Raw genomic sequence first — 13308 nt, forward strand, 5'->3', positions numbered from 1 at the left:
GTGCACCAGTGGTTTTGTATAACTGGTAGAAAAATCTAATCCTGGCTTCCATGGAGCTTACTGTCATCAGTACTATACACGTGTGAGTTATAGACAGGAAGGGATGTGATGTTGATGGTACTGATGAACCAGAGTTACAGCAAGGAGATAACAAGAGAAGATAACATGGTTACACAGTTTAAGTATATGTATTACATTGTGTTGTTGACTAATTTCTTGTCAGTATGAGTGAGACCTAAGTCTTAAATGATGGGAAAAAAGAGAAGATAGTGGTCTGTTAGACGAGAATTGAGAAAGTATCTCGTGGTAAGGGGAAAGGTGAAGCTGCCAAGACTAAGAGGAACTGTGCAAGTGGGGAATGAGGAAGAGACTCTGAACTACAAGAAGTGAGAAGTCAATAGAGTTCATGAAACCATGGGGAAAAGAGAAATTAAGGACAAGGGCAGAGGAAAGGTGCCAAAGAATGTACTGCAACTATGATGGAGATTAACTTGAGAGGAAAGAGCTGTGGAATTGAAGTCTGTTCTTCCTGCAGAGTTGGGAAATTTGAAGCAGCCGGTAGGGGGAGAGATCTCTCCTGCAGCTCCAGAGCTGATGACCTTTGGCTACTGGCAGACTAGCAATTGATTGAGGAATAGCCCTTCAGCTGCACAAGAGTCCCTAGAGTATCTTTGCACTCCACAAAGATGATGCCAGTCCTTTAATCATTAAGGTTACTGATTTCCGTTCAGTGACACGATCTCAGCGAATTAGAGAAGATCAGATTTCAAAACTCATTCCCATGAACTTTGCAAAAATAAGCCATTTCCCTGATGACTCTTTGTGTGTGTGCTGGTGCTGCTCTCTTCTGGATACCTTCCAGAGTAGCTTTTGAAGCTGATGGCCAGGTTAGTTCTGTACTCTGGAGCCAGTGCTATAGTCATAGTGATTCTGTGTCCTTCCTTATTTTGATGACAAAAGTTTACGGCTTTGTGAAGAACAATATTTTTCTTCTCCTACATCTGAATTAGCATTGATGGGAGCATGAGCACTTTTCATATACAGGGCATCCCCACTATAAGTCACCCCGGTATATGTTGGTTTCTCATTAGCATCATTAATGCTTGTGGAAACTGATTTGTTTTAAGTCCTCTCATTCCCTGCTCTTCCGTTGTGCAAAACATAAAGACCAATTCATGCAAATAGAAGTAAGCCTCAGGAAAAAATTCCCCATTTTACGTCCTTTTGCTAGATGTCCACATTTTCTGAACGTATCTTGGACATGTAGCAGGAACGCCCTGTACTCATTTTATTATCTGATGTTTTACCTGCTTCATAGCCTTTTCTGATACTTGGGTCTCTCTTTCTAGTTTCAAATGGCCCCACAAATGTTATTTGCTGCTGTCTGGGCCCTGTGAAGAGCTAGATTCTTATAGTAATTTTCTAATATTTAGCTTTTTATAGCATTTTATGTTCAAACTACTATATAGACATGAACTGCTTAATTCTCAGAACACACCTTGGAGGTAGGCAGATACATTTCTAAAGATGGGGAGACTGAGACATAAAGAGGAAGATACCTGCACACAGTCAGTCAGTGGGCAGAATGAAAACCTGGGACTTCCTGACTCCCCGTCTTGTGCTTGATAAAGATGTTAAATTTAGATTAATCAGCTAATTGAATAGTCAATGCAATTTGCAGCAACTATTCAATTAGTCGATAAGGGCACTCTTGCCTTTGAAATGTAGCAAGAGGCCTGCCAGCTCTCAAAGGCAGGAGTGCTGTGGGGAGCACGAGGCCAGCGGGGGACTCAAGCAGACTGTCCCCCACTGGCCCCATGCTCCCCACGCATGCTTTGCTTTTAAAATGTACAAGAGCCCCCTCTGAGCTTCTCCCCGCCTCCCCCCATTCCCTATTTATTTCAAAACTGGACCTTTAATAACTCCATTCATCTGAAGAAGAGGGTTGTGCCCACGAAAGCTCATTATACGACCTATCTGTTTTGTTAGTCTTTAAGCTGCTGCAAGACTATTAGTTGTTTTTTAAGTTTTTCCAGTTACAGACTAACTCGGCTACCCCTCTGAAGCTTTTGTTCCTGTGTCCAGAGCAGCTTCTTAACCCTCGCCTCACTAGTGTGGTATTGGTATATTCACAACACTCCAGAATTATAGTAAACTTTTTCATGGCTGCACCACATTGCTGACCTGTCTTCAGTTTGTGATGTACTATAACTGCAAGGTTCATTTCAATAGTATAACTACCTAGCCAGTTATTCCACAATTTGTAGTTGTGCATTTGATTTTTTCCTTCCTAAGTGAAGTTCTTTTCCCTCATCTTTATTGATTTTTATCTTGTTTATTGCCCTGGAGCATTGTGCTCCATATCCTGCACTTCCACCAGAATCAGCAAGACTGCTTTCATCATTCCCAGTGAAGCAGTGACTTCTAGATCCCCTTCCCCACCTTTGACCTCCCAATGACTTGAGACTTGCATGGTGAACTTGGAGTAATAACGGTAGATCCTCTATACACTGTATTCCATAAAAGATAAGGTTTCCCTTATGTCTACACCCAAAATTCACTCTAAGTAATTTCAGAATTTCACCGAGACCAATTCATTACTCACCTGTGTTCTTCCCAAAACTGCACACTTCCCTCAGAAGAAAAAACATTCCACTCCTTTGATGATTGGTGGGCCTCGGCTTTGTATTTACAGTGAACAAACCAATCAAGATCTCCCCCGGGCTGTTTGTAACTGCAGCAGAAGGGTCACAGCACAGCATTTCCACCCAGACTCTCTCCAAATGGTTCTCTGGCTGCATTCTACACTATCAACTTTAAAATCGCCCTCCACTCTCCCTACATGGGGTAGGAGCTCGTTCTACCAGAGCACAAGCAACAACTGTGGCATCACTTTAGGAGGTAGCCCTCCTGGACATCTGTGAAGCAGCCATGTCAAACTCTGTTCACACATTGCGAGACATTACTGCAGATGCTTCCCTGGGGACATCAGTACTCTGTTCAGCCCTGCCATCTACAGCCTCATGCCCTCTTCCTACTGAGGTACTGCTGGTCTATTACCCACAACAGGTTCCTTATTTGTTCAATAGGGAACATCAATCAAATAAGTTTTTTACCTGTATCAGAAGGTTCTTTGAGATGCGTGGCCCCAGCTGTGTTCCATTACGCAGCCTCCTTCCACTGTGCTTCGAATATGATTTTATTCTAGGTAGAGAGGGAACTGTAGAGATCAATCTACCCCACTTTTAATCCCTTCTGTTAGAGGCATGAAGGTGAACCAGGGTATATGCATAGACCCACAGACACTGCTTTTAAATCCTCTGGGTCCAGTCCGATGGTGTACATAGATAGATAGGGACCACACATCCCAAAGAGCCTCCGGTGACAGATAAGAAACCTCCTCTTTACATCATACATTTTCATTTATACTTTTTATTTACCTAACAACAGGAAAAGTTGGAGTTTCATTGGTTGAGAACCATTAAACGTGATGATTTGCAATAGGGATGTTAGCGAGTAGTCAACTACAGTATTCGTTTCCTCAAACAGCATCCAGTGCTTGGGGAGCCGGCTTAAAAGCTGGTTTCCCCCAGCACTAGCTCCACGATGCCACCTGCCCCTCCCCCCGCAGCGGGGGGATAGAAGAGGCTGCTGCAAAACAGCCTCCCACAGACAGGGGATGCTGCCACCAAGCAGCCCCTGTTTGCGGCGGCCCAGGCTGTACACACACAGGGGCTACTCCAGCACCTGCCACTGTTCATGGTGGAGCCAGTGGCTCTTACTACATTTAAAATGCAGAGCTGCAGCGTGGGTGGCTTCCGGAACCATCACGAGCCGGGACTGCTTGGAGCTACCTCTGCTGCGGCTCTGCAGACCAGACCTTATCAACTAATCGTGTAGTCAATACAAATTATATTGGCTACACAATTACTCAGATAACCACAATTTAACATCCCTAATTTGCAACTAAATATTGCCTTTACCTTAATTTGGTACTTTTGCCAACCAGGAGTGTACAGTATTATATATTTGTTTAAGAAATTATGTACCTTACCATCCATTTATACAGATTCTTAATTTTTCCATTTTTTATTATGTCAGAACATGACTAATGATGCATTTCTTATTTACTAGAGGATTATTTATTTATTCCAGATTTATGTCATGTTCTATTTGAATAGAAATTGGAATTTTATTAAAATGCAAATAACAGCATTTTTAAATGGTTTAAACCTATATTAAATGCTCGCTGCATAAGTTTATAAAAACATGATTTGCATTTAAAACTGTCTTATTAAACAAAAGAAGTATTAGCTGTACTTAGTGAATTTAACTCAGGTTTTCTGGTCACCATGGCCAGGATCCTCAAACTAACTAAATAAACTTTCTGCACCTGCAGAGGTAGCTACTTTGTCAAAAGATGGATTAGCACTTCAACAAACACTGATTCCAGGTACTTACTAGCAAGTCAGTGGTTTGACTTTTATTAAAGACTTAGGCAGCAAACATACTTTTTAAATATTATTTTGATTTAATTTAAATAATGTTAATAGATTATAACTTTAATCCATATATTCTCATAATTTCAAATATAATTTGAAATGTATAGGTTTTGAAGTATTTAAATGTAAAAAATCAGATTTAAATATTTTTTTCTAATCATTGATTTTTAATCCACCCTGCTAAACAGTGTATCCTTTAAAGACATCCATTAAGAATGATCCCCTTGGGAAAGTGGCGTAAAATAAGGGCAGGGTAGAGAATATGTTGACACATTTGAGAATGTGCTTCTTGCATTTTTTGAGTTTGTCGTGTATGTACTACACAAAAAAAATTTCTTAGAAAGAGAGAGGTTGCCATTAAAATGTCAGCATTTATTATCAGTTACCACACATTGATATCTGAGATACTCAGATTACATTTTTCCCTCCGTAAGCATAAGAAAACACTGCAGGATCTCAGATAACTCTTGTGTGAAAACTACTGGTATTTCAGAAACATATTCTAATAATGGGCTCTTTGTAAGTAAAATTAAATTTATTCTTCAATTTAAGTAAATGTTTGAATATTTGAAAACGTAAATCAAACATCTAAACCTTTCTAGAAAGTATTGCTTTAAGAGTTGGCAGGGAAATTAAGGACAGATACATTCCCATTCATATATTGTGGCTAAAAATGTGTAGTTTGGGAAAATATGCCTAGATCTGACTTCCCTGACCTTCTGTGAGTATAACTGCTCAGAGCACTCAAGCAGCTGTACTGAGAGAAGGTCAAAAATATCTCTTGATTTACTCCATCTATGGGTTGGTCTTCCCATTGTAAAAACAAAGACGTTTTTATGAGTTATTTATAGTCTTTGCTTTGAGCAGTTTAAAAGTTCCCAGTGGCATTTCCATCTCATATTCATTTTTTTCTAGTGTCTAAGGCATCCTAGTGCAATCTCTGTTTTATGTGATCAGTCGCTAGCTAAAATGGTCCCCGGGTGTTTCAATAAGGGGCGCTCAATACCTTGTTATGGCAAGGACTTAGAAATATCTCACTTGACTGAGTTGGGGTTACAAGGCAAACGGCTTACTTACTACCCTGCACTGTGAAAAACATATCATGTATGTCTCTGCGTGGCTTTCCCTCTCCATCTTTTTTAATTTAGTAAATATTAGTTACTTAGATAGGAAGGTGATGAACAAAACACATAGCTAGACAGACAGACAAGAAGATAAGAATATTAGATTCCCTTATTGAGGTTAGGAGCTAGGTGTTCCATAACATTAAACTTTGCAGCGCAAATTTTTGACATCATCCATGTCCAAATGTCTGGTATGTCTCCATTCCATTTGCTGGTATTAGAGAATCAGTCTACCGTATCAAAGGCTCTGTTACAAACCTTTCCAAATATATTACACACAAAGCATTCACTTTTTTAACTTGGAGACATGGCAAATGTCTTGAAAAATCATCTGCTGTTTATGATTATGGGTGTACAGAGACTGATTTCTTAAGCTGCTCAACGCCCTTTATCTGAAATATGAACCTGACCTTAAATACAAAGCTACTGGTAGATTTTGATAATTTCAGGAAGGGATTTTTTTTAAGAGTTGTGATTTCCTTGCTCCTGATGAAGGAAGAAGGGAATAGGAGGATTTTCTTACAACATTCCATCTGTTGGAGTACTCTTACTTGAGTTTTGCTTCTGCAGCAGTTGTATCAGAATTGCTATTAACAAGTTCTTTGTCTGATTTTTCCATGGTATATTTTTGTTCTGACATTTGTGTGCTTTACTTCAGCAGCGAAGGATTGAAATAGCAGCAGCATATTTTAAATCCAGTTCTGGTGCTCTTAGACTAGATTAGCTATTTTTTGGTTTTGGCTGAAAGAGAAACAGCAGAGTTTTAGTGTCCAGTCAAGCAGAATTTATTTTCGAAATGAGCAAGAAAGTTCTCAGGTTAGAATGGACTACTGCAACTGATCTCATCCCTTATGTGTGTAATTCTGAGTCGTTTTTAGTGGACTAAACGAGGAAGTTGAAAACTTTGAATGAGCTTCCTTATTAGAGGCTCCTGTGAACACAGGAGAGAACTGCTCCTTTGCGAGATTGATTAGCTTGTCATTCCGGAGAGGGCGATAAGAAAAAAAAATCAAACCTACTCAGAACCCTGAAGAATCTATGTAGCATGCGGATCTACCAAATTTTAACTCCTATTTGAAAGCTGCATTCAAAGTATTTTTAAAATGGCAAATATCCAAGATTAATAATCCACATAGCAGAACTGGGAGGAGGCTGCTGTGAAGGCAGCAGCATTATGTTGAACTTCAAGTAAGTCTCTGTAATAGAACAGTGGTAAGTAGCAAGCTACTTTTACTGCTGTATGGTATTTTGATGAAATTATAGCTTTTGGCCTGAATAGTAAGAGTCTGAGTAAATACTATCACATTTTTGTTTGGATGAAGTAACCTTGTAATTGTGTTCCTAAATAAGGTGAAATGTAATAAGTCATGGTACTTGTAATATTTTCTTTTTTAAATGTATCAGTGAACTGTAAGATTTTCATGCTTCCATAAAGATTAAATCTGCAGCTTGTTTTGTACCTTTGCAGAGATGCAATAGAATATTTCCATATGAAAAATAAATGTTTGCAAGTATGTGCTTGATTAATTGCCTCTTGGGATTTCTCAGTATAATTATGCCTGTGCCACTAGAACAAAAGAAACATTCACAAATGAAAAGCTCTTCTACAGTATCAGCTATAATTTTCTAAAAACATCTTTCATTACCATATGTCTTTACACATCAAAATTGTTGTGTTTCAGTTGCTAATTTTGCAAAGGTATTTTCCCCTAGTATTAGTTTTATGAAACCTAACCAGCCCTCTCCCTATTTAAAAGCAGACTTATTTGTCTTGTACATTCCTGTGAGTCTGTGGGCTGGGATCTATTAATCTGGGGGTTTGAAAGAAATTTGGAAATGGCATCTATTAGACACTGAACCAGAATATTACTTATCTTCAGTGTGACATTTATTTTCTCCTTAGCACGATACTAGAAGAAGAGAAGCTTCAGCAAGAAGAACGAATGAGAATGGAATCAAGGCGACAAGTCACAGTATCCTGGGATTCAGGAGGATCAGATGAAGCCCCTCCCAAGGTAGCCAACATTTTTTTAGCGCATACTTTACGTTCAACAATATTATTATTTTATCCCATTAATCTGTTAAATGTTGTTCAGTAATAAGAGAAGCCAGAAAGCTCCCTCTTCGTGCCCTATTTGGTGATCTGCTGTTAATGATGACACACGACTGATTTTACACTATTTTAGATGGATTTCGCATTCAGGATCCAGCCTTTCATAGGCTGAGTTAGTAGAGCTGATTTGTATTGCAGTTTTGCGGTGTTGGGTCAGACTGTTAGCCATTATTTTACTAACTTTTCTCTTGCTTCTTTCTTTTCTCATGGTCATGTAACTTGAAAAAGATTAGAATACTTTGCCATTACATTGTTTTGCCTAAGGCTAAACATTTTCTCCCTTTCTTTCTATGTTACTTCTTGTAAATTAATAGCTAGTGAGATCTCTGAGATTCATAAAGTGAAATTTACATGATAATAGTGAATGGATAGAAATGAGTTCATTACATTTTTACTTTATTCTGAAGAGACTGCTGATTCCTCTCTGAAGATTTCCCTTTTGATAATGTCAATGATCCCTAAGTATTTTTGTATGTTCATTGATATGTCCATCTGGGCATCACAGCTGTGCAGTTTTGAAACCTAATCCTGCAAGGTGCTGAGTAGATCCAACATCTGCTAACGTCAGTGTTTCCTCATAGGAGCTACTGGACACAAATATTTTGACTAGCTTCTCCTTGATTTCGATCGCCATCCCAGGGCCAAATAGTGTCTTTGCCAGCTACTCAGCCATAAAAACCTGAAGCCAGCAGCTGCTATTTTTGCCACACACATCCATAAACAACTCTGGCAAAAGGCAGAATATTTTTTTTAACCATCTTTTGTTTGTTGCCTGAGATGGTTGTGAGCTCCACTTCTGTACTTTAATAGGGTCAACGGGACAAGAAATCTAGGTCATGGGAAAATGGCTTGAACTTCTTGTTCTAAAATGAATTCAGAAAACTCCATTGACCTATTTAATCAATTCAGATTGAGGGCAGATCTACACTTAAAACATTGCATCAGTGCTGCTGCGGTTCTTAAGTGAAGATGTTCCCATAAAAGTGTTCTCCCATCAATGTAGTTAAAGAAAGAAGAAGCTCTCCCATTTGCACACCACTGTCTGCAACAGTGGGTGAGCTGGGATTGCTATGTCACTCGGATGTGTGGATTTTCACACCTCTGAAAGATGTACTTATATTGACATAGGCCTGTAATGTAGACCTGGCCTAATTGTTGTGATTCAGTGCTTAGATAGACTGTCAGTAAAATATATATTGGCAAAAGCTAGTAAATTGCATGATAAAACATTGTTTCACGAAGGGTTTAAATGTTTTCTCCTAGGGCTAAATCTAATGCTTTTAAATGTAATGAAAAAAGAATTAATTAATGCCTTCAAGAGTTGTGATTGTATGAACTTTGGGACTGATCATGGTTTTTCAATCTGATACCCACGTTATTGTGCATCACTTTCTATTTGAGGGCTTTAGATCATTTTTGTTCCAGTTCAAGTTGCTCTCTTTATTCAGTGGCTCAATATATGTGAAAGTTAGCTGCAGAGTTAAGGCATTTCTTTACACTGTTTCTCCATAAAAAGTTAAGCATGTGTGTACTGATGACCTGAAAGCAGTTAGTTGAATTTTGTGAACATAGGATTTATTGCTTCTTTTAAGACTTGATTATTAGAATCCATATTATTGCCTCATGGTGGCATTTGGTTTCTTTTTCTTTTTCAGTTTCAGCACCATTATACACATACAGTGAGGACTGTTATGTATACCAGTAGACTCTCAACAAAGCTTATCACAACAGATAGTACCCCCATCTCATCTCTGTGTACAGTTAGAAACCTTGCAATCAGACAGTATTTTGCAAATACTGTTTTCCCTGCACTTGATTCCTTCCCCACTGCAACTAGCCACACTGTCTCCTTATCTCTGAAGACATGTAATCTTTTGAAAGCCGATGGTGGTCACACATCTCAGGGAAGAAGTCATCAAACTTACCACCAACAATGAAGTAGTGGTGCTGCTCTGCCTAAATAATAAGAAATATATCACTCTAGCAATAGCTCCATCATTTGGTAGCCACAAGCAGGTATGGTATGCAGTTTCCAACAAAACCATATGCTTGTAGATGACAATGCAAAATAGCATAGAGATGTTAACAATTGTATTTTTTATGTAAATGTGTAACCGCTTGAAATTTTACACGCGGGAAGCCAGCCTGTAAGTCAGCTTCCACCCTACCTCCCCCTCACCGCCTGTGTAAAAGGTAGCAGGCAGGCAGGCAGCTCCCCTCGATCACCTGCTCCTACCTGCCTCCCCTGTACTGCTTCCTCCGTGGGAAGCAGGCAGCTCCACGGAAACCGATATGCGTGGGGAGGTGGCTTAAAAGCCGGCTCCCCACGGGCACCAGCTCTTCACTCCTTCCCCCTTCCTCCCCTCTCCCCCCCAGCTGCCTCTGATACGTGCTGCCTCTGAATTATTCACTCAACTCTGTTATGTTTCCCACAATCTTTGTTTTACTTACATTTTGAAGTTTGTTTTCATGAAACATCTTGTACAGGTTTAGCAGTATGAGAAAATTTGCCTTTCTTGAAATTAACTTATTTTGATTGTTGTATTTTACCTATACAATTATTCTTATTACAAAGTGCACTCTTTCATATTTATAGCCCAGCAGGCCAGGTTATCCCAGTCCAAGATCCAGTGAAGGATTTTATCCTAGTCCACAGCATATGGTACAGCCCAATCATTACCAGGTAAAATGTTATCAATCTTTGTGCCTGCTATTTTAAAATTGAGTTTGTCATTTATTTGTATGGAGTGAGTCTCATTCTCCTCCAGTGTACACTAGTTTAGTTCTATTGAGTTCAGTAGAAGTACTTCTGATTTTCAAGAGTTCAAGACCAAAATTGAGTCTGGTAGGTTGATTCTATATGGCAAACAAGTCAACTAACTGCTTGGCTGACTCTTCAGTCAATTAAAACTATGGTACTAAACTATTTCTCATCTTTTTCAAGGCAGTTCAGTGTTCCTGTAACAAGTGTGACACAATTTACACTAAACTAACAAAAACACTTGGATGTCAAAATAAGATTAAATGGTTTGATTACCTTATGCTCATTCATGCTGTATGAACTCAGTGAGTTCTTTGGAGCATTTCATGTTCCCTCAGGTTGATAACCCTCTCCAAAAGCTAACACACAGGATAGTATACATGCCTATTTAACTTATGTCTTTCACTATCAAAGTAAATTTAATACATCTTTTGTCCTGAAACTGTTGCAAAATGTTTACATTTGCTCAAAACTGCTGCACTCACACTTAAGCAGCATTTTTTTAAATGAGAACACTTCAGTCTCATTAAAATTGCTTTGATTCTTCTATAAAGAAGGAGTTTGTCAGGCCCTCCTGCAGCTATGATAATTACGTGCTGTCACTCAGGATTTAAGCTTGTAACATACACTATGGGGTACATTTTTAGCATACTTCATGGGGAGCTATGTGGATGATTCCTATTAACATTAATGAGAGCTGTGTGTATAATTCCTTATGTTGAAGATGTGCTGATGGATATATTTTTTGTCCATTAAGGAATTTTGATGTCCTTTGCTACTAAGGTTATAACATAACTTTTAATACTATTTGAGGACACTTGCTTTAACACAGTAAACATGTTTTTTTAAAGCACTATTTGTGGGTATGTCATATTTCAGTTTGAATTGCTTGATTTTTTTCCTCTGATTCTCTATATGCATTTCTTTTGTAAAAGAAAAATGACAGTTTCCTGCCATGAGGCACTTCTTATTTTGCTCTCTGTTTTGCCCACATGAGGGAGAACCATCAAACAGGGAGGAACTTAACTGGGAGCCTCAATATGATCATCAAGCATTTTCTTTTTACAGGTCTCTGGCTATCCTGGTTCTCATGGGATACCAGCCATGGCAGGCAGCATTTATCCTGGCCAGGCATCTCTTTTGGATCAAACAGATTCCTGGAACCATCGGCCTCAGGAAATATCAATGTGGCCCCCCACCATGGAGGTAATGGGAATTTTCACACTGTTTATTTCACATTGTAATTGCATGCTCAAGCTTTTTTTAAAAAAAATTAGAACTACAACTCTATAGCGTAATCTAGGGAAACTAAGTTAATGTTTCTAGGATTTTTTAAATGGTTTGATTAAAGAAAGAAGGGAATATTTATCAATAAATACAATGGAGTGGGAATTGTAATTGGAGCTGTTCATAGGTGTCCCACCGCTTTCTTACATTGGCTTGGGCAAGCTGTGGTGCACTCAGGGGGGCGATAAATTTGCTAGGTCCCTAGTTGGGGAGGGTTCAGCTTTGTGTTTCCAGAAAATGCGGAGCCTCAACTAGGGCCAGTCCTCGATGCTGCTTGGACCATGCCACAGCACCATCTAGCCCGTAGCACCATGTGGAGCTCACCACCTAGCTATCTAGCAGAGATTTCAAGTGCCTGGGAATCCAGCTGCCATAGTACTAGTGGCAGCAGCAAGCCTTAGGCCCTTTTGAATCCCTGGGCCCCAAGGCAACTGCCCTCTTTCCACACCCAGTCATCTTCACCTCCCCCGTTGGCGGGCCTGGATACACCAATATCTAAGTTACGCATTGTTAAAATGGAAATATTGGTACTTACCTTCCTTCTTAGGGGCATTGTGACTAAATTAATGGTTATAAAGTGCTTTGAGTTCCTCAGACAGAATGCACTATAGAAGACCAAAGTCATCCTTTCCCTTCTGCCTGCAGTCCTTTCATTTCTCCTTATGTTTTCTATCTCTTCATGGTAGCTCCTCATGCAGCTCCCATCTTACTAAGTCTGTTTGCTCCCTGTGGTGGTGCTCTTCTCTCTCTACCTAATACATGAGCAGAAAGGAAGAGGGGGATATTCTGATAAATACATGGCAGCAGAGTTGTTATGGAAAACAAATCCCACGTTTACGCTTTCCTTTGCCAAAGAGCACGCTTGGTTGACTTGACCATATATCCTGTCTATTCTAGTTGTTACCTTCACTATATATATGTATAATGGTTGTAATGTAAGATTCCTCTATGAGGTTGGAATGGCTAGTTAATGATGAACATGTTATAGGCCAGCTTCTTCCATTCTTACACATGTAGAGTAATATTGTAAATCTCCAAGTTATCAATAGAATCTGGCCCCATATGTGCTCACATGGGGATGAGGTAAAGGAGAAGGCAATATAAGAATATGGATTTTGTGCATATTTATCACTAGTACACTACATTGGGGGGGGTGGTTCACAAAAATATAAAGGGGTTAGGTGACCAACTCCTGTGAAATTCAGTGAGATTTGGTCACCTAACTCTCTTTAGCTTCTATGAAAACCCCAGCCTTCAATTCTTTAGTGATTTCAGAACCACGTTAAAAGGACATTGTCAGGCACATAGGCCTAAAATTTAGAGTTTATCAAACAAGAAGTTCACAGAATCTATTAGAAATATTCCTGTGATATTTTTAAAAAGTGTCGGTGAAAATAGGTGGGGAAGAGATTGGTTTGTTTGCATAGACACTTTTGTCCTTCAGTGTTAGCACCTCCTCTCCCCCAAGCATTGTGCTAGTGCCCAAGACTCAGACAGTAATACTGACAATCTGTTTTCATC

The 13308-nt window shown here is 39.3% G+C and overlaps 1 protein-coding gene across 15 annotated transcripts in view; it reads left to right on the forward strand.

Annotated features, from left to right (window-relative positions):
- The window catches only part of PTK2 (protein tyrosine kinase 2), a 327060-nt gene that overhangs the window by 286627 nt on the left and 27125 nt on the right, over positions 1 to 13308 (forward strand). For 13 of the 15 annotated variants that reach the window (XM_075920047.2, XM_089776148.1, XM_075920050.2 and 10 more), the window contains 3 exons: positions 7530 to 7641; positions 10336 to 10422; positions 11569 to 11706. In XM_075920047.2, coding sequence (XP_075776162.1) covers positions 7530 to 7641; positions 10336 to 10422; positions 11569 to 11706 — 337 coding nt within the window. Of the gene's footprint in view, positions 1 to 6167; positions 6839 to 7529; positions 7642 to 10335; positions 10423 to 11568; positions 11707 to 13308 lie in introns of those variants that run through there. The other 2 variants (XM_075920065.2, XM_075920064.2) reach the window with 2 other exon arrangements.

Source organism: Pelodiscus sinensis, chromosome 2, assembly GCF_052426305.1.
Source record: "Pelodiscus sinensis isolate ZL-2025 chromosome 2, ASM5242630v1, whole genome shotgun sequence".
Classification (NCBI taxonomy): Eukaryota; Metazoa; Chordata; order Testudines; family Trionychidae; genus Pelodiscus; species Pelodiscus sinensis.